The sequence below is a fragment of the Misgurnus anguillicaudatus genome, chromosome 25 (assembly GCF_027580225.2).
Source record: "Misgurnus anguillicaudatus chromosome 25, ASM2758022v2, whole genome shotgun sequence".
NCBI classification, from domain to species: Eukaryota; Metazoa; Chordata; class Actinopteri; order Cypriniformes; family Cobitidae; genus Misgurnus; species Misgurnus anguillicaudatus.
In genome coordinates, this window is record NC_073361.2 from 20,299,263 (window position 1) to 20,316,566 (window position 17,304).

The 17,304-nt window shown below is 35.2% G+C and overlaps 6 protein-coding genes across 8 annotated transcripts; 4 read left to right on the forward strand and 2 right to left on the reverse strand.

Moving 5' to 3' along the window:
- Window positions 1-759: 759 nt before the first annotated feature.
- On the reverse strand, window positions 760-3,724 carry LOC129426283 (uncharacterized). 3 transcript variants are annotated; one of them, XM_055182531.2, is made up of 8 exons: window positions 3,536-3,724; window positions 2,552-2,660; window positions 2,316-2,460; window positions 2,118-2,231; window positions 1,862-2,006; window positions 1,601-1,749; window positions 1,387-1,526; window positions 760-1,283 (listed from the first exon to the last, which is right to left on the reverse strand). In XM_055182531.2, exons 2-8 carry the CDS (start codon window positions 2,658-2,660, stop codon window positions 1,129-1,131), a joined length of 957 nt encoding a protein of 318 aa, XP_055038506.2. In that variant the 5' UTR covers window positions 3,536-3,724; the 3' UTR covers window positions 760-1,128. The 3 variants fall into 3 exon arrangements, with proteins under 3 accessions (XP_055038506.2, XP_055038508.2, XP_055038507.2); XM_055182533.2 differs by lacking the exon at window positions 3,536-3,724 and adding an exon at window positions 2,799-3,064; XM_055182532.2 differs by lacking the exon at window positions 3,536-3,724 and adding an exon at window positions 2,795-3,063.
- A 259-nt stretch (window positions 3,725-3,983) lies between these two features.
- Window positions 3,984-4,703, forward strand: LOC129426291 (cystatin-B). The gene is made up of 3 exons (XM_055182542.2): window positions 3,984-4,162; window positions 4,235-4,336; window positions 4,436-4,703. The coding sequence occupies exons 1-3, from the start codon at window positions 4,091-4,093 to the stop codon at window positions 4,562-4,564; spliced, it is 303 nt and encodes a 100-aa protein (XP_055038517.1). The 5' UTR covers window positions 3,984-4,090; the 3' UTR covers window positions 4,565-4,703.
- Window positions 4,704-4,842: 139 nt separating this feature from the next.
- LOC129426290 (cystatin-B) lies at window positions 4,843-6,053 on the forward strand. The gene is made up of 3 exons (XM_055182541.2): window positions 4,843-5,300; window positions 5,373-5,474; window positions 5,550-6,053. Exons 1-3 carry the CDS (start codon window positions 5,235-5,237, stop codon window positions 5,688-5,690), a joined length of 309 nt encoding a protein of 102 aa, XP_055038516.2. The 5' UTR covers window positions 4,843-5,234; the 3' UTR covers window positions 5,691-6,053.
- Window positions 6,054-9,326: 3,273 nt separating this feature from the next.
- Window positions 9,327-10,865, forward strand: LOC129426289 (cystatin-B). Its single transcript, XM_055182540.2, has 3 exons — window positions 9,327-9,487; window positions 9,561-9,662; window positions 9,770-10,865. Exons 1-3 carry the CDS (start codon window positions 9,419-9,421, stop codon window positions 9,908-9,910), a joined length of 312 nt encoding a protein of 103 aa, XP_055038515.2. The 5' UTR covers window positions 9,327-9,418; the 3' UTR covers window positions 9,911-10,865.
- A 393-nt stretch (window positions 10,866-11,258) lies between these two features.
- mix23 (mitochondrial matrix import factor 23) lies at window positions 11,259-13,879 on the reverse strand. Its single transcript, XM_055182537.2, has 5 exons — window positions 13,724-13,879; window positions 12,850-12,975; window positions 12,601-12,747; window positions 11,690-11,749; window positions 11,259-11,566 (listed from the first exon to the last, which is right to left on the reverse strand). The coding sequence occupies exons 1-5, from the start codon at window positions 13,772-13,774 to the stop codon at window positions 11,516-11,518; spliced, it is 435 nt and encodes a 144-aa protein (XP_055038512.1). The 5' UTR covers window positions 13,775-13,879; the 3' UTR covers window positions 11,259-11,515.
- Window positions 13,880-14,135: 256 nt separating this feature from the next.
- fam162a (family with sequence similarity 162 member A) lies at window positions 14,136-16,588 on the forward strand. The gene is made up of 5 exons (XM_055182534.2): window positions 14,136-14,362; window positions 15,281-15,364; window positions 15,596-15,707; window positions 16,085-16,193; window positions 16,276-16,588. Exons 1-5 carry the CDS (start codon window positions 14,314-14,316, stop codon window positions 16,393-16,395), a joined length of 474 nt encoding a protein of 157 aa, XP_055038509.2. The 5' UTR covers window positions 14,136-14,313; the 3' UTR covers window positions 16,396-16,588.
- The last annotated feature ends 716 nt before the right edge of the window (window positions 16,589-17,304 follow it).

Below are 17,304 nucleotides of genomic sequence, written 5' to 3' on the forward strand. Positions count from 1 at the left end.
ACTACACAGACAAAAAGATAAGCGTTCATGAATGATTTTGTTGCTATTTTAAAACCCATGCACTCAACAGTCACATCTGTGATTGGCACAATGATGGCTCCAGTGCTATTGCGTCTGAATTTGTACGGTATAATTCATACATAAAATGTGATTAAAACACTGAAAATCTCAGAAAATTACAGTATTCATCATATTTTAGGAACAAAGTATACGCATGAAAATATGCTCAGGTGGTTTTGAGGTTGAATGCAAAATCTGAGGGAGCACGTGGACCCTCTGTCTTCAGGTGCTTTGCTTTCGGAAAGAATTGAGGATACCAGGTTCATACTTAAGTGTGTCTTGAAAATTGTATTTTTCTTTAATGACAAGACAAGACAATGAAGGTATTCAAAACTTACAGAATCTCACTTCTGCCAATGATTTATATGTAGTCATTTTCTCATCCTCACTTCAGCTTCTCATCAGATTTCTAATATTTCATGTTTTATAAATAACTTTGAATTATCCAAAAATCCTCTGAAACAAACTTAAAACAAAACACTAAAACCATGTGCTTTTAAAAGACTAAAATATATGTCTATTTTTTCTGACAGCTTATGTTAATAAAATAACTCTCTTCTTATTCCGATGGCATTGTATGAAGAATAAAGATTATAGGCTGTAAACTAAACAAAATTTTAAAGAAGATGTCCCACCCTAACTTCTACAGATGAAAAAAGCTGTGCATATCAGTGGGTCATTTTCATAACTTGAACCACCTTGAAACTTTGACCTTATTTTATTGCTTGGAAAGGTAAAAAAGTACAGAATAATATACAGTACAAATCATGACTGTTTAAAATCATTTTCAAATCTAATTTTAGATTTAAAAGTATAAAATCTAATCGATATACATTCTAAAAAATGCTAGGTTGTTTTCAACTTAACAACCCAGCTGTTAAGTTAAATTAAATGTTTATATTGACCCAACAATAGGTTAAAAACAACCAAGCATATAGGTTAAAATTACAACCCCAAATAACCCAACATTTCTTTTTAGAGTGTAGACATGCATTTAAACAATTAAAATAAATGTCACTGATATAAACACATTATTAGGATGTTTAAAAATGTGAAATTACATTTAATTTATTTAAAAATCTTCATTTGCTTTTCGGCAATCTCCATTGGTGACATGACCTCCTCTGCATACATGCCTCTGTAAAGAGGGCGTTTGACGTGCCTCCATATTACCAGTAACAGTCTGATCGCAAACAGTGCACAGGCCAACCCCAATAGGACAGCTAGGGAGTGTAACACAAAATGCAATTGCTGTCATAAAAATACTGGAACTCAACACAGTTAAAGGGCAGCATAACCATTGTGATGTCCATCATTTGGGCTTACCTATGAAGATGCCATTGCGGCTTGGATCCGCAGCATTAAAATTCTTTGTCATGTTTCCACTCAGAGCAACAATGACAACAGGATAGATTGTCAGGATGTATCGTAGATGCTTCTCAAAGATAAAGTTCTCAACAATAAACCTGCAAAAATATACATAAGTCCTATGTGTCTTTTAACAGTTTTACTTTATTTACACTGTGCCATTACAACTTACCAACCAACAACTTCACCCAGAAGTATTGAGAGAGATACTGTTGCTGCATCTGATTTGTTCATTCCAGCATTATAACTTAGCACAATTGTAAAGTTAAGCAGCGTTGCAATAGTTGTCCATGTTGCGTATGTTGCAATCCCATTCTGAACCTGCAACATTAGGGGAATATTTTAATTCATGCAAACACAAGACTTTTCAGAAATCAAAGAGGAGAATTATGATATATGAGAATTGTTTGGTCTCAATATATTTAAATCTCACCAGTATTCGGATGCACCATAGGTCTACTTTGTGATATTTGTATAACCAAGCTCCATAGTTTTTGAGACTATGAGAGGAGAGGAATATCATCAAGTAGTTTGTAAAGGCGATCAAGGCCAGGAAAATAAATGCAGCAATCATCACCCTTAAAAGAAAGGAGAGGGGGTGAATAAATTTTTTTAAAATAATAATAAAATATAATTAATTTCTATTTTCTACCAATCAAGTATATGCATTTATGATCACATAAACATACTCTCTATCCCAAAGAAAGAGCCAGATTATATTAAGCAGCATGTTCAAAATCCAGATGATATAGAATCCATACGGCAACACAGCAGGACTGCAATACATCGGACCATACGCTGTTCTGTGTTAAAAATATACAAAAATTGTTTGTTTTTCTTGTATGAATTAAAATGTATAATTTGATTGAAGGTGAGTTGATGCATACCTCCTACAGGTAGTAGAAAGGATGTAAATATGCATGAGGGACAGCCAGGTGTAAATGACACCCCAGATCGAGAAGGTCCATCCCGATGGTGTGATTTGTGTATCGTACTTATTTGATATAGCACTGGTCGTGTTCTTAAAAGCACCTAAAGGAAGAAAAACAACATTGTAGCAATCTTTTCAGTCATTTAAACTTATTTATAAAACCTCATTGTGATTATATTTGTCTGTACATACCAAGCCCTGGTCCAGCAAGTGCGTTGAATACAACACATATAATGAAGCCGACAACAGATAGAACTATGAGTGTTATACGGGGAATGTTGTGACCTCCCATTGTAAACATCTGAAATAAAGATAAAGTCAGACGTGGAGTAATATGAAAATATCTGAACACATACACATTATTACTAACTATTCTGTATGAGGTAATTAAACAGGAAGCCTGTTGACTACAAAAGCACAAGACCTAATGCTCACCTACAATCAGTGAAATCAAAGAATCAGATAGCAATTGTTGGAAAAATAATGAAGTAAATTCTCAAGAGCGTTCTCTTGTCATAATATCCCTGGAGACAGAAGACAAATACCAAACGTGTGGGCTTGGTTTTATAAGTGTCCAAGTTGTGTAACTGTTACATAGTGTTTATGATTACACGTGCTGAGTTTTATGTCCATATACAATGACTGTCAAGGTTACTATTCGTTATGTAAATGTGTGATGTTACAAAAGCTTAACAAAACTAACTGACTTATATTGTACACATTTTGAAGAGATAATAGAAATATATGTGTATATACTTAAAAAGGTAAGTGAACATTTGGAGAAGATTGGTAGATTTGTATTAATTCCGTATTTATTTGTCAAAAGCATATCATTGCATCTTTCCCTAGACTACTTGCTGCTGATAACGTCAAACATAACATGTTTTATGTCATTCACAGGATTGTGTAAAGAGTACATTGTATCTTCATTCAAATGTATATTGAGCCTGATTTTGTTGATCGTTTTACATATTAATGTCACAATACATGACATTTTTAATAACAAAAATAAACAGCATTATGCATAAAATATAATGCATCAACATAGATAATAAATATTAATCAAAAGAACAGAAAGAAGATATCAAATAATAACTCATAATACATAGCAAACTGTTCAAAGAGAAAATATATACAAATATTTGATAATGTCCGGACATATTCACTTAGACTTACCTGAAACTGTAGAAAGTTCACCAAATGCAGAAGTATTTGTAGATTTTAAATGATCTCTGTGTAAACAATATAATTGTTATTTGCAATATTATTTTAGTTATGTTATTTATAATTACGAATTGTGCTATTTACTAAATGTTTCTGTCATAAAACAGCGGAGTTTTATAACCGTATCGTAACCACGCCCTCTGGTTGTAACCAGTTACATATGCTGGCAACGTGAGGATCAAACCATTTCAAGGGGTGAATATGTGAGGTAATATAAACATGAATGCATTAATATAACGATGATCTTTATTTTATGTGGAAAATATGGGCTGTTAAAATATAAACTGATTTATGTTTGACAGAAATTATTCACACTGGCTAGTTATACCTTGCATTGCAATATATGGACAGTACTGGCCTCCTTGGCCTGATCCATGAAAGTGGTATCTCCCAATGTCTCGTCATAACCAGGAAACAAACAAACTTTCCAGTCAAAATTTAAGCGACTCATAAGTCGTGATTAATCTTTTGGTACACTTTGAGTTTGTACAACCTTCTACATTTGAAATGCCTTTACTTTGTGGGGGAACTACAGAGGCAAAAGATGCCGACGAAGAAGTGCAAAAAATATGCGATGAGGTTGGTATTTTTTTAAATTGCGGATAAATAGTTAACCTATGTTTTTATGAACCACCCCCTTTGCCTCCTCAGATGAAGTCTCATGCCGAGGATAAAGCTGGGCGGACTTTTGACGTTTTCATCGCCAAATCTTACAAAACGCAACTTGTTGCGGGGACAAATTACTTCATCAAGGTAGCGTTAGTCATTTATATTAAGTTTTCTAAAATCACTTGAATCACAGATTACTCCCTGTATGAACTTAAATATATTTGTTTTATTTGCCTGTTAAAGGTCCATGTAGGTGGAGATGATTTCATACATCTTCGTGTTTATAAAACCCTGCCCCACGCTGGAGAGAAACTACAGCTGACCAGCCTGCAGACATCCAAGGCGCATCATGATGCCATTGAATACTTTTAATAAGGCGAATCTATAGCCTCCTGAAAATGCCTAAATGTTTATACTGTTACAAACAGGAACCATTTACACATGTGATTATGAATAATATACACGTGCTTTGGTTATGAGTCACTACAATAAAACTGACATTTTTCCAAGATCTCTGTGCATTTAGTTTTTACTGTGTGCTTTATATATAATTATACAGTTGTTGCTGAAAAAGCTGTTTTGCTGTATTTCATGATTTTATTGTCAGTATGCAGTAATACATATATGATTCAAGAATGAAACCATTTAAGTGAGTGTCTGTTATGTCAACAGGAAAGATCAGGGTAATAACAGTATCATGCATTACTGATTTTGCATCAAAATATTTGTAACAATTTAATCCTGTAGTAGTATGATATGCGAGGATCAAACCACTTCAAGGGGTAGGTTGATGGCAATATGAATCTAGATAAATTATATTCTATATAATCTATATTTTTGTGTAAGGTGGGGGCAGTGATAAACATAATTTATTTGCTTTTAAGGACAGTTAAGAACCTAAAGTGCATTAACGATTCAGTACAACTCTTTTTAGTTTGTCCCATACAAGTGGTCTTTCCCATGAATACGTCATAACCAGGAAAAGTGGAAAGAGGTTTCGAGTACAAATATTACTTTAATACTTTACAACCCTGCGTTTAAAATGCGTCGTGGCGGAACTGGGGAGACGAAAGATGCCAGTGAAGAAGTGCAAAAAATATGTGATGAGGTTTGTAGTATGCAAATTGCCGACAAATTCCGAAACACGGTGTTATGAACGAACCCTCCCTTATGTCCTCAGATAAAGTCACATGTCGAGGATAAAGCTGGGCGGACGTTTGACGTTTTCTTTGCCAAATCGTATAAAACACAAGTTGTTGCTGGAAGGAATTTCTTCATCAAGGTAATCATTTTTGGCCTGAATATTACGAAGAACTGCAGTCTATTTTAAATACATTGTTTTCATTTGCTGTTTTAGGTGCATGTAGGTGGAGACGACTTTTTACATCTACGTGTTTATCAAACTCTGCCCTGTTATGGACAAAAACTGGAGCTACACGGCCTGTTGACATCCAAGACTCATCATGATGCTATTGAATATTTCGACCATAACCTCTAGGAAGACACCCAGGCATAATATTTCCCACAATTGATCCAACAAACATATAAGTCTGTGTGTAACCATGAGTAAAAGATAATGAAGATTTTGTTTTTATCTGCCGCCTTCACGTGCTATCAGTAATTTAATCATTCCAACTTCTGAAGTCGTGATTACGGCTATTTTGGGGATTTTCGCTTGGATTTGGCCTATCCAATTTCAAAAGTTTCCCATACCCACATCATGCAGAGGTCTACCTACAAAAGTTTAGTATCATTTTACAATAAACCCTTTGAAATTACATAAAACACTGTTGAAAGTGCAGACATGGTTGTATGTGTTGTTGTATGTGTTGTCAGTCCTCTAATAAACACAAAAAATAAATAGGCGGTTTTTGATGTTTTTTTAAAAGTCTGTATTTAAAAGTGTATAACTCTTGCCCTGAGTGGTAACTAAACCTGCAGACAGTTTTGTTTGATTCCAGCAATTGTCAGCTTACAGATTTTTTTTCTATCATAATCTATGCAAAAGTTATTCTACTCCAACTGAAGGGAGGAATAATACCCTTTTTTTAATTTAATTTCCGCCTAAAAATATTTGAAGTGTCACCATAACCGCATACAGTGGAATAAATGCAATATGTTTATATAATTTTACAGAAAACCCTTTGAAGTTACATAAAAAGCTGCTGTTTTTTGTGTTGTAAACACTGTCTTTGAAAGTGGATAACTCTGGTTCTGTGTGCTCTAGCACAGTGGTTTTCAAACTGGGGGCCGGGGCCGCGAGATGGTGCAAGGGGGGCCCCAGTTTTATGTCATTTTTTAAATACATTAATTTATCATGAATTCTATGTTATTAAACCAAAAAAAATAAGGCTGTTAACCAACAGCACTACTTTGTATAATTTAATATGTTTTGTTTAGTTAAAATTAAACGTTTTAGAACAAATTTGTTGTAAATTTTCTTTGGGGGGGGCGCGAAGGAATGCACCGTACACAAAAGGGGCCGCACACTGAAAAAGTTTGAGAACCACTGCTCTAGCAGACTGCAGACAGTTCTGGCTGTTGCCAGCAGCAGACAGTAAACACCCCCAAAAAAAGAATGTTCTCTTTAGCATGTCGAATTCAAAAGTTATTCTTATTTTACTGAAGGGAGTGAAAATACATTTTTCATATAAAATTACTTTGTTTTGTTTTGCACATATAAAAAATAGCAAGGGATTATTCATGCACACAATAAAAAAAATGCTGTGAATGGACTCATTTTTTAGAGTAGGACCTAAAAGATGGTGTAGCATTTGTGGCTATCTGTGCTATTGGAGGCAGTTCACACTCAAGATTCACATACGTTTACAAAAGACAATTTTTTTACCTCATTATTCATTCGACGATTGTTGGATATGTGATGATAATAGAATAAAAATAATGATGTAGTCTTATTCCTGAGAGTGAGAGCTTTCATTTGATATAAGACTTGCCCATGTTCGTCATATTTGAAAATATGAAATAAGTGAATATTAAATCATATAAAAAATTGGGGGGATAGTGTAAATTAAGTGTAAATAACTTTCTTACAGTAAAAGATATCTCGAAGTGATGCAGTAGAGATTCTAAGCTTTCAAACAGTATCTCATTTGTGGTACTGGGTCCATGATAGACCATTATAAATTAAATGGAATATTTTATATTAAGTAATAATAAATAATTTTGGACCCGGTACAGTGTCCCAGAGTTAAAGAAGTTAATGTCAATAAAGTTATTTGTGTTAGTTCATGCATTAATTAATGTCAGTTATAATACTTGATTTTATAAATGTAATATGAATTAATACATACTGTAAATGTATTGATCATAGTTAATTTTAATGCATTAACTAGTTTTTAACAAATACAACTTTAGTGTAAAATTGTATAAAATTACTATAGGAACGCATTTTTTGCATCATATTGACCTTTGTACATTAGCAAAGTATTGCTATAATGTGATGGGCCTATGAACAAGAGACCCATACAATAAAACAATGAATTTATACAAATATTTTGTGACCGGTTGGTTTGATCTGAGCATCAGTTTTTAGATGTGTGCTTTGTAGTGTTACTGATTGTAACATCAGTGTATACAGTACTTTCAAAAAAATACACGGATGAAACAATTGAAATGAATGTGTCGTATTTCCTTTGTGGGGTTTATGAACAAATAAGGTGTTTCTTGACAGAACTGGCAATCATTTGATCCTGGGTGGAGTTTAAATGAATTTGAGACCTTTTATTAAAGGTACAGTGTGTAAATTTTAGTGGCATCTAGTGGTGAGTTTGCGAATGGCAAACTGCTCAGTCCACTGCTCACCCCTCACTTTTGAAACACATAGAGAAGCTACTGTAGCCGCCACCGGACAATCACTTCATTGTCGGACACAACTTTGTCCCAAAATTTGTCCATTAAAGGCTTGGCGGCACAAAATGGCGACTTCCATGTAGGGGGACCCTCTGTGTATGTAGATAAAAACGTTTAATAAACACACAACAGTTCATTATGAAAGGTCTTTATAAACCCCTGATAATATAGTTTTATATATTATTTTGCATTTCTGTCAAGAGATCCTTCTAAAAATTACATACTGCACCTTTAAAGAACTGTAGGTAAATCACAATGACAAAAACATTCTAAAAAACTTGAAGGGAAGGCTCCTTTAGAAATGTATTTAAAAGGACGCTTTCACAAGCTCACCTTTAGACTATGGTCATTGCCCACTTCTTCAACATTTTACTCAGACTGCATTAAGTTTTGTATGGTAAGAACAATAGATATTAATAGTTCACCCAAAAATGAAGATTCTGTCATCATTTTCTCATGTTGTTTTAAACCTGTATGAATTTCTTTTTTTCTGATGAACACAAAAGAAGATATTTTGATAAATGATGGTAAGCACACAGCTGATTGTAACCATTGACCACCATAGTTGGAAAAACAAGTACAATGGAATTCAATGGGTACTGTCAACTGTGTGCTTACCATCATTTATCAAAATATCTTCATAATTTATCACAATACATACATAGTATTTGTTTTCCTATTATGGAAGTCAATGGTTACAGCAGCTGTTTGCTTACCAACATTTGTCAAAATGTATTTTAGTGTTCATCAAAATAAAAAAACTCATACCGGTTTGCCATGAAGGACAAAATTAGCTGACTTAAATCATTTTTGTACCAGGCTGTAAACATATTTATTTCTGCTGTAAAGTTGCCATTTTAACATGGGGTTTATGGGAATTGACCCCCTTTTGGAGCCAGTCTAGCAGCCAGTCAATGAGTTGCAGATTAAGTTACTTACGGGATGGCTTAACGATAGATTTCGGGAAGGTTGCCCTTTGTTTTTTCTGGGAGATAGCCAGATCATTCCAAAAGATGCAAGCTATGGGAAAGTTATGTCAAGCGAGGATCAAACCACTTAGTGGGGGTAGGTTGATAGCAATACGAACCTGGATAAATTACTAAACAGATAATCTATATTTGTGTATACTGGGGGCAGTGATAAACGTGGATCATATTTAGACAGAAATGGTTTACCTTTAAGGACAGTTATAAAGAAACAACCGTGCTCTTTGAGTGCAGTACACCCCTCTTTTGGGTTTGTCCCATACAAGTGGTCTTTTCCCGTGTTACGTCAGAACCAGGATAAAGTAGAAAAAGTGGAACGAGACTTTTCAGTACAGATATTACTTTAATAAGTTACAACCTTGCGTTTAAAATGCATCGTTGCGGCGGAACTGGGGAGACACGAGATGCCGATGAAGAAGTGCAAAAAATATGCGATGAGGTTTGTAGTATGCAAATTGCCAAAAAAGTTAATAAAACTTTGTCGTAAACCAACCCTCCCTTTATGTCCTTAGATAAAGTCACATGTCGAGGATAAAGCTGGACGGACTTTTGACGTTTTCATCGCCAAATCGTATAAAACACAAGTTGTTGCTGGAAGGAATTTCTTCATCAAGGTAATCATTTTTGCCCTGAATACAGTGTTTTGTAAAATCAAGACTTGAGTCAGACTACAAAGAACTGCAGTCTATTTTAAATACATTGTTTTCATTTGCTGTTTTAGGTGCATGTAGGTGGAGACGACTTTATACATCTACGTGTTTATCGAACTCTGCCCTGTTATGGAGAAAAACTAGAGCTAAACGGCCTGTTGACATCCAAGGCTCATCATGATCCTATTGAATATTTCGAGCAGAACGTCTAGAAGACACCCAGGCATAATATTTCCCACAAGGGATCCAACATCCATCATCATTTTGACAGCGTGTGTAACCATGAGTAATGAAGATTTTGTTTTTATCTAATGCTGCCTTAAAGAGATCGTTCACCGAAAAATGATAACTCTGTCATCATTTTCTCATTATAATGTTGTAACAAACTTGTATTTAAACAAGAAGGAGGATATTTTGTGGAATGTTCGTAGCCAAACCGATTTTGAGCCCCATTCACTTCCATTGTAGGAAAAATAATACTGTGGACGTGAATGGGGTTCATGAATGGTTGGTTTGCGGGCATTCCTAAAAATATCTTCCTTTGTGGAAATTATACAGGTTTGTAACAACATGAGGGTGAGTAAATGTTTGCAGAATTGTCATTTTTGGGTGAACTATACCTTTAACATGCTATCGGTAATTTAATATTTCGCACTTCTAAAGGCGGGATTACAAGCTTGTTGTCTTTAAGTGCTCTTTTTGGAAAAAAATGAAGGACACCAGGTTTATTCTTGCGTGTCTTAAGAAAATGCTATTTAAACACTATGGGGCGGTGTCCTGGACAGGGTTTAGATTAATCTAGGCATTAGTGATACCATGACATTAGTTTTTACAAACATTGCTTACAAAAAACAATACTGCTATGCATCTTAAGACAAAACGTTAACAACAGAGCAATGAAGCTGTTATAATAAAGCAAACCTGCCAAAGCAGAAATCCCTGAGAATTGAGGTCCACTCATCTCAGGACTTTGAGTATCAAATAACTTTCCAGAGGTAAACACAACTTTTACCTAGGAAACTCGTATTTACAATAATTCTGATAGCATGAAAAGGCAGCATAAATGTCTAGTTTACATCATTAACAATTTGAATTGAAGATGTTTATACATTAACAAAGTATTGCTATGATGTGATGGGCTTAAGAATAAAAGCGCATGCATAAATGTTTACTTGTGACACCTTTCATGAAAATGCAGTGAAATAAAATGTATCCAAATATTAACTCTATTATGATGTGACCAATTGGTTTGGTCTGAGCATTGGTTTTTACCCTGTGTGCAAATGTTTACTAATTTTAACATCAGTATTTACAGTATTACCTAAAATGCATGGATAAAACTGTTCAAATGAACGTGTCGTATTAACTGTGTGAACAATTACACATACATGTCACCATCTTATTTGCACATACTCAAACTATTTTATCCAAAATGACTTACAGATCATTTAAACTATATATGTTTATCACTATATCAGCTCCCTGGGAATCACTGTGTTGTTATTACCACAATGTTCTACCAATTGAGCTACAGGAATAGACTGTTTCAAAGAAAACAACTTTTAGTGATTGGAAAACAATTCATTGTTTATAAAATCAGTTTTGTACAATATTTATATGAAAAGTAATACATGACTTGGATAAACGTAGTGTTCCTTCACTGTTGGAACATAAAGCCACCTAACACACTGGAGGGGAGAGGGGTTTATGGGACGAGCAGCAGAGACTCCCAGGGGTCAATGTTCCAGCTCAACACAAGATGTTGTCCACAAAACAAGTGTTTGTGAACTACAGATTTTTCTTGACAGAACTGACAATCATTTGATCCTGGGTGAAGTATAATGAATTCGACACCTTTCGTTGAAAACCTGTAGGGACACATCACAATAATAAAGACATTAACAAAATATTGAAGGGAAAGCTCCATTGGAAAGACTTAAGCTGAATACATAGCTTGTATTGTATTTTAAAGGACACTTTCACAAGCTCACCTTTAGACTACGGTCATTCACCACTTCTTCAACATTTAACTCGGACTGCATTAGTTTTAACTGTAGGGAGAGAAAAATAGAGAAATTAAAATGTTATTGTTAATAAAAAATAAGACATTTAGATAAAATGAAAATTATAACTTTAAGGCATATGAAAATTATCAGTTGTGGATTAAAAGGGACAACCCATACATTGATTACATTTGACCAAACAATGGGTTAAAACAACCCAGCATAGGTTAAATTATACGGTTGGGTTCATCCCTTTTTAACCAAACGCAACTAAAAATAACCCAGCATTTTTAAGTGTGTTCAATTCTGAAGTATGTGGTTATATAATGTTTAAGCCTTTTTTTGTATTATTAATATGTAACTATTATATTTGGAAGAAGTTTGTATTTCACCTTAATATGAAAGAAACAGCAATGTAATGGAAGCCATTAGCTGGCGTGCAAGCCTTTGTTCCATTGGGCAAGTTGATAGTTTGTTCATGGGTCATCTATGGGTAAAATCAGCAGGGGACACCAAACTGATGGAATGAGCACCTTTTGAGTGTTTTTACACATGCCCTTTTCTGCTGTCATGTTTACCTGCTCAAAGGGGGATGATCTGGAATGCGTTTACAGCTGTCCTTTCTTGCCTGACTGTAACCTTTCTTTCATGTTTATATTGTATTCTGAGGACATTCTTTCTATCTGAAGGGACTGTCCCCTTCTAATGGTTTTAAATGCAATGAATGTATACTTCAAGTTAGACTTGATGACTGCAGTGCCAATAGTAGTATGCTCTGATTTGAAGACTTATGCTAATCGCTATCTGCAATAAAGACTACTGCTTGAGGTAATCCAAGTCTTTGCTAAAAAGGTTTCCAACAAGTATTTGCGGCCTACAGTAGCAGACAGTGGCATTACCTTAGTTTGTTCTTTCCTGAGTTGCTTGATAATTGACAAGTTGTCGCTATCCTTTGCCCTTTCTTCACGTAACCGCCCGACGACAGCAGAGGTCTCTGTAATACATGCCTTTATTGCCTTGTCTCTAGAAAGATGAGCTTCCATAAGCTGGAAAACATACAGAAAGTACAGAAGAGGCATTTGAATCAAGTCACGGACCATGAAAACCTATAAATGACTCAGACGTCAAGTATAGAATTAAACACATACAGACTCATAGAGCTCTTTGCAGGTCTGTGTGGCATCCACTTTGCCTGAAAAGGATACAGTGGGCACAGTGGTATTAAGTGCATGGACAATTCTGTCATCTATAGTGCGCATCGCTTTTAAAACTTCCTAAAAGACAAAATAGCACAGAATAAAAATGTTATTGCATTGCAAAGCATGACACTGTGGCATGTAAATACAAATTAAACATTTTCAATCATCTTGAACTGTTATTCTATATATCTTTGCATCAATATTTCTTGTACACGTGCAGTCGCGCACTCTGCAAAGTCATTTAATAGTTTGAAAGTGAAAAATCACACAACACAAGATAAATCAACAGAAAGATTAAAGCACATTAACTGTATACATAACTGCACATTCTTTAAAACTTTTAGTACCAAAGCCACAAATATTATAAAGTAAAAATATCTAGGAAAAGTTAAACAAAATTATTATTATAAAACAATAAAATTATTGTTTTTACATATTACTGATTGTCTTTTAAATAAATTAAAATGGTAAAAATCATTAAACATATTTCTAAAAATGTAAAAAAAATTATTTAAAAAATATAGAACATATAAACAATGTCTATTATTAACATACATGTATGCATATATAATATTTATATAATTGAATAATATATGCATAAATTACTGTTGTTTAACAACTTCTAGCGTTATTAAACACACAACGTCCCAACACTCATGTTTGCTGTGCACATTGAACCGCACTAGACCACCGACGGCCAGTCTTTCATTCAACCTTCATCTGATAACAAATTTACAATATAATTACAAAATATTAGTTTGTGCTAAAGAAAGCTACCTTTCGTACTTCCTGTTGCGCGGACAGATACTTTTAAAAAATTTACCTGAAACATTGAAAAGTCCTCACAGTTCAGAGATCCACCGGGCGCCGCCATAGTGGACAAAAAGGGTCCTGCGTGTTGAGGGTGCCCGAACACTGCCTGAATTATACTTTATACAATGGAGATGTTTTAACATTTACTGATTACTATTACTGATATTTATTCAGTTTTTTTCTCGTTGTAATATTGCCGTTGAGCAATTAAAAAGAATGTACTTTCCTCACGATAAAAAATAATCAAGGTTAAAATTGAAAGTGTAGGTTTCTAGTGCATTATGCAATATACTGCACTATACAGCAATGCAAATATCATTTAGTCTATTATCGAATTCAACTTAAGCACCAACGGCCATTTCTTCTTGTGCATGTAAATGAACAGGCCCTGTTATGAAATATTTTGACAGTTCAGGGTCCTTTAAGGTTACAGGCAGTAGCTTCTGTGCGTATGTACTCTTGCGGCTGCACGCAGCACGAACTGACTTCCAGATAACCCAGAGGAGATATACTATTTGATGTTGTCATTTTGGCACGTTTTCATGGCTTAAAGAACAGCTGTCTTTCTCTTCCGTCGTATTTTTCTCTTCAGAAGACACGATGTTCAATATGATCAGCGGGCCTCGCGCTGCCTTTGGCAGTTTAATAGGTCAGTATATTAGGTTGTTTGTTTTGGAAGCAGCCAGCGTAGATGAAGCTTTCCAGTAAGTTGTCTTAGCCGGGCAGTGGGTTACTTTAAATGCTTATAAACAACCAAGTAAACACTTGATTTTTATTAAATGTTGTTGAGGTTTCGCTGTTGAGTTACTGTCCTGACACGCACTCGGCATTCAAGTTGTTTACAATAATTGAATCACTCTTACATTCAATCACATCTTTTACAAAAATGTTCTAAAAATAAATATTGTTATTATTTTTATATAATTACTGTAATTTTAAAACAGAACAAGTCTGAATCAAGTTTAATAGTATTTTATTTATAATCGTTTTACAACAGTTACAACGGTACTACCTGATTTTCTGGTTGGTAATTTTCTGATGTGTCATCCTTACATGTCAGGTTTACATTGACAGCTTCGGCTAAGATGTTGTTTGAAACTTTTAATGTGAATGTAACACGAATGCTTATACATTTGTTAGTATAAACAGTATTGTATATACATTTTTAGTGAATATCATCATCGAACATCAGCTTGACTTGAAGATAAGTTAATGGGTCTCATTCACTAAGCATGCGTACGCACAAATTTGTTCGTAAAATTTGCGTAAGGACGTTTTAATTTATAAACCACGATTCAACAAAAATGTTCATACTAAACTTTATTTTAAATGTATGAAAAAAGGAAGAACAACTTAGACCACACGTGCGCAAAAATCATGAACAAGAAAAACAAAACAAATATATATAACACAGATATAGTATATGGTCTATGGTATTTTTCCTTGTTCATGATTATTGTGCACGTTGGTGTTCCGTTTTTGCACGTACGTGCGCACATTTTACGAACAAATGTGTCCGTACGCATGCTTAGTGAATGAGACGTCCTATTTTGATGTTTTCTCGCAGCGCATACGCGGAGAGGTGTACTGAACACCGGTATAAGGAGGCTGTGTATTAAACCTCACGAGGGTCCATCCGCACCCCAACAGGGTCAGTATCTGAATCAAATATCCATGCATACATGTCTCTGTTTGAAAAGGTTATCGTACGTGACATTTTACACAACTTTTGTTCTCCAAACATGTTTCAGCACGCTTTGTTGTTCATTACAATGTTTTACAAAGGCCTTTGTACTTCTCAATATAGCTGCTATAACAAAATTATCTTTTAAAGACCAACATTCCTCCAAAATCTTCAACACTCTCTCCGTTTTGCCCATAGCTCAACGCCCTGGGTTTAAACTACCAGGCTACAGCCCAACAGAATGGGATGTTAAAATGTTGCTGTGGTCTGGGCGATTCAAAACCAGAGAACAGATTCCACAGTTTGTGTCGTAAGTGGTCTATTCCTGTTTACATTGAGATAAACTACCAGCTCCAAGCATGTTGGTTAAAGTTGTTCCAGCCTATTGGACTGCTGTGAGGTTTAAATAAGATTTGCTCCCAATGTACTGTACATACAGGTAATTAGCGTAATTTTTGGTATCTGGAGGGAGATCAGAGTGGGCTTTTGTTTATCATGGTTAGACACGAAACAGAGCAGGCACGTCCTCATTGACCCACCACATGTTGCCCTTAACATGCCCTGAACTCATGTCATAACATTAATCAATTAGACTTGATTTGTCAAAACATCTTAATCATTTGCTCCATATTCGCCAGAGTCTTTATTTCCAAGAGGATCTTTAATGGTGACTCTTTCAAATTTCAGGTTTGAGATGATCGATGCTGCCAGGAACAGAGTTCGTGTGAAGGCTTGCTATATCATGATAGGATTGACTCTTATGGCGTGCCTCGCTATGGTTATCTCAGGCAAAAAGGTAATACTTGATTATAAAAGATGGTCTTGTCTTTGCTTAATACATCGCGATCATATCCTAAAACCAATACCGTCCACAACAGGCAGTAGGTCGGCATGACAACCTGACTGCTCGTAACATGGAGAAGAAGGCTCGTTGGAGAGAAGAAGCAAAGAAAGAGAGGGAGGAGGCTGCTGTTGTCGTTGCAGAGAAAGCCCAGTGAGATCCACCAGAGCCCTGGCTCACTCAACAGCCAGCTATGCCATACAACATTGAGTCCTTGGTGAACTAATAGTAATGATACTTCACAAAGCAAACTAAAGTAGTGTCAAAGTTACTGGTAAATAACAAGGTGTGAGTTTTTCTTATGTGCAATTTTCTATATACTTAGAATAAAATAAAAATGTGTTGCAGGACTCACTTGTATTTTTCCTTTAGTTAGAAATATGTTTAACAAATTTATTTTCTATTGCTACTATTTAGTAATAACCCTTAAACTATATGAAATATATAAAAGAGACGGACATATAAGAAATTTGTTGTGTAGGCCTAGTTAAAGGCACAATATGTAAGATTTTTGCATTAAAATATACAAAACTACTAGCATGGTGTTCATCCTGGTTATAGGCTCGCCGGTCAATGGTGTCAAGTTAACCATAACCATTAACTATAGATGTGTTCGACTTTATGCACTGTGCAGATCAGCTTATGACATCACAGTTTTACAGGAACGATCCAAAAACAGGACTACAGAGATGCTCTCGTGATACGTGTCATACATTGATAAACCTGCGCAGGGCCACATGCGAAAGTAGTATTGTAGTGTCTAGCACGCCATAATGTAAGCCACCTTTATTTAAACCTTTGATGCGTGTTTTGAGTCCCGTCAGACTGATTTCCAGTCAGCAGTGGAGGTAAAGACAGGGTTCCCACACCTTAGTTAACTTCAAATTCAAGGACCTTTCAAGGACTTTCCAGGTCCAATACCCTCAAATTCAAGGACTAAATGTGGGGACACATTTCAAGTGAGAACAAGGTTACATCGTTTTACCTTTTTAGATATATTGTTACAGTTCCCTTTCGAGGGAACTCTCGCTGCGTCACTGCGGTGACAGTTTGGGGACCCCTCCAG

Excerpts from the sequence above, each read along its gene's own strand:
- mix23 (XM_055182537.2), bottom strand. The coding sequence starts at position 13,774 with ATGGCGGCGCCCGGTGGATCTCTGAACTGTGAGGACTTTTCAATGTTT. Across the intron at positions 12,748-12,849 it reads GCAAAGAGCTCTATGAGTCT|CTTATGGAAGCTCATCTTTC; the intron begins GTATGTGTTTAA and ends TATGTTTTCCAG. Across the intron at positions 11,750-12,600 it reads TCAGGAAAGAACAAACTAAG|TTAAAACTAATGCAGTCCGA; the intron begins GTAATGCCACTG and ends CTCTCCCTACAG.
- LOC129426289 (XM_055182540.2), top strand. The coding sequence starts at position 9,419 with ATGCATCGTTGCGGCGGAACTGGGGAGACACGAGATGCCGATGAAGAA. Across the intron at positions 9,488-9,560 it reads TGCAAAAAATATGCGATGAG|ATAAAGTCACATGTCGAGGA; the intron begins GTTTGTAGTATG and ends TTATGTCCTTAG. Across the intron at positions 9,663-9,769 it reads GAAGGAATTTCTTCATCAAG|GTGCATGTAGGTGGAGACGA; the intron begins GTAATCATTTTT and ends TTGCTGTTTTAG.
- LOC129426290 (XM_055182541.2), top strand. The coding sequence starts at position 5,235 with ATGCGTCGTGGCGGAACTGGGGAGACGAAAGATGCCAGTGAAGAAGTG. Across the intron at positions 5,301-5,372 it reads TGCAAAAAATATGTGATGAG|ATAAAGTCACATGTCGAGGA; the intron begins GTTTGTAGTATG and ends TTATGTCCTCAG. Across the intron at positions 5,475-5,549 it reads GAAGGAATTTCTTCATCAAG|GTGCATGTAGGTGGAGACGA; the intron begins GTAATCATTTTT and ends TTGCTGTTTTAG.
- LOC129426283 (XM_055182531.2), bottom strand. The coding sequence starts at position 2,660 with ATGTTTACAATGGGAGGTCACAACATTCCCCGTATAACACTCATAGTT. Across the intron at positions 2,232-2,315 it reads CTTTCTACTACCTGTAGGAG|AACAGCGTATGGTCCGATGT; the intron begins GTATGCATCAAC and ends TTTTTAACACAG. Across the intron at positions 1,750-1,861 it reads TATGGTGCATCCGAATACTG|GTTCAGAATGGGATTGCAAC; the intron begins GTGAGATTTAAA and ends CTAATGTTGCAG.
- fam162a (XM_055182534.2), top strand. The coding sequence starts at position 14,314 with ATGTTCAATATGATCAGCGGGCCTCGCGCTGCCTTTGGCAGTTTAATA. Across the intron at positions 15,708-16,084 it reads CAGATTCCACAGTTTGTGTC|GTTTGAGATGATCGATGCTG; the intron begins GTAAGTGGTCTA and ends TTCAAATTTCAG. Across the intron at positions 16,194-16,275 it reads TGGTTATCTCAGGCAAAAAG|GCAGTAGGTCGGCATGACAA; the intron begins GTAATACTTGAT and ends CGTCCACAACAG.
- LOC129426291 (XM_055182542.2), top strand. The coding sequence starts at position 4,091 with ATGCCTTTACTTTGTGGGGGAACTACAGAGGCAAAAGATGCCGACGAA. Across the intron at positions 4,163-4,234 it reads TGCAAAAAATATGCGATGAG|ATGAAGTCTCATGCCGAGGA; the intron begins GTTGGTATTTTT and ends TTGCCTCCTCAG. Across the intron at positions 4,337-4,435 it reads GGACAAATTACTTCATCAAG|GTCCATGTAGGTGGAGATGA; the intron begins GTAGCGTTAGTC and ends TGCCTGTTAAAG.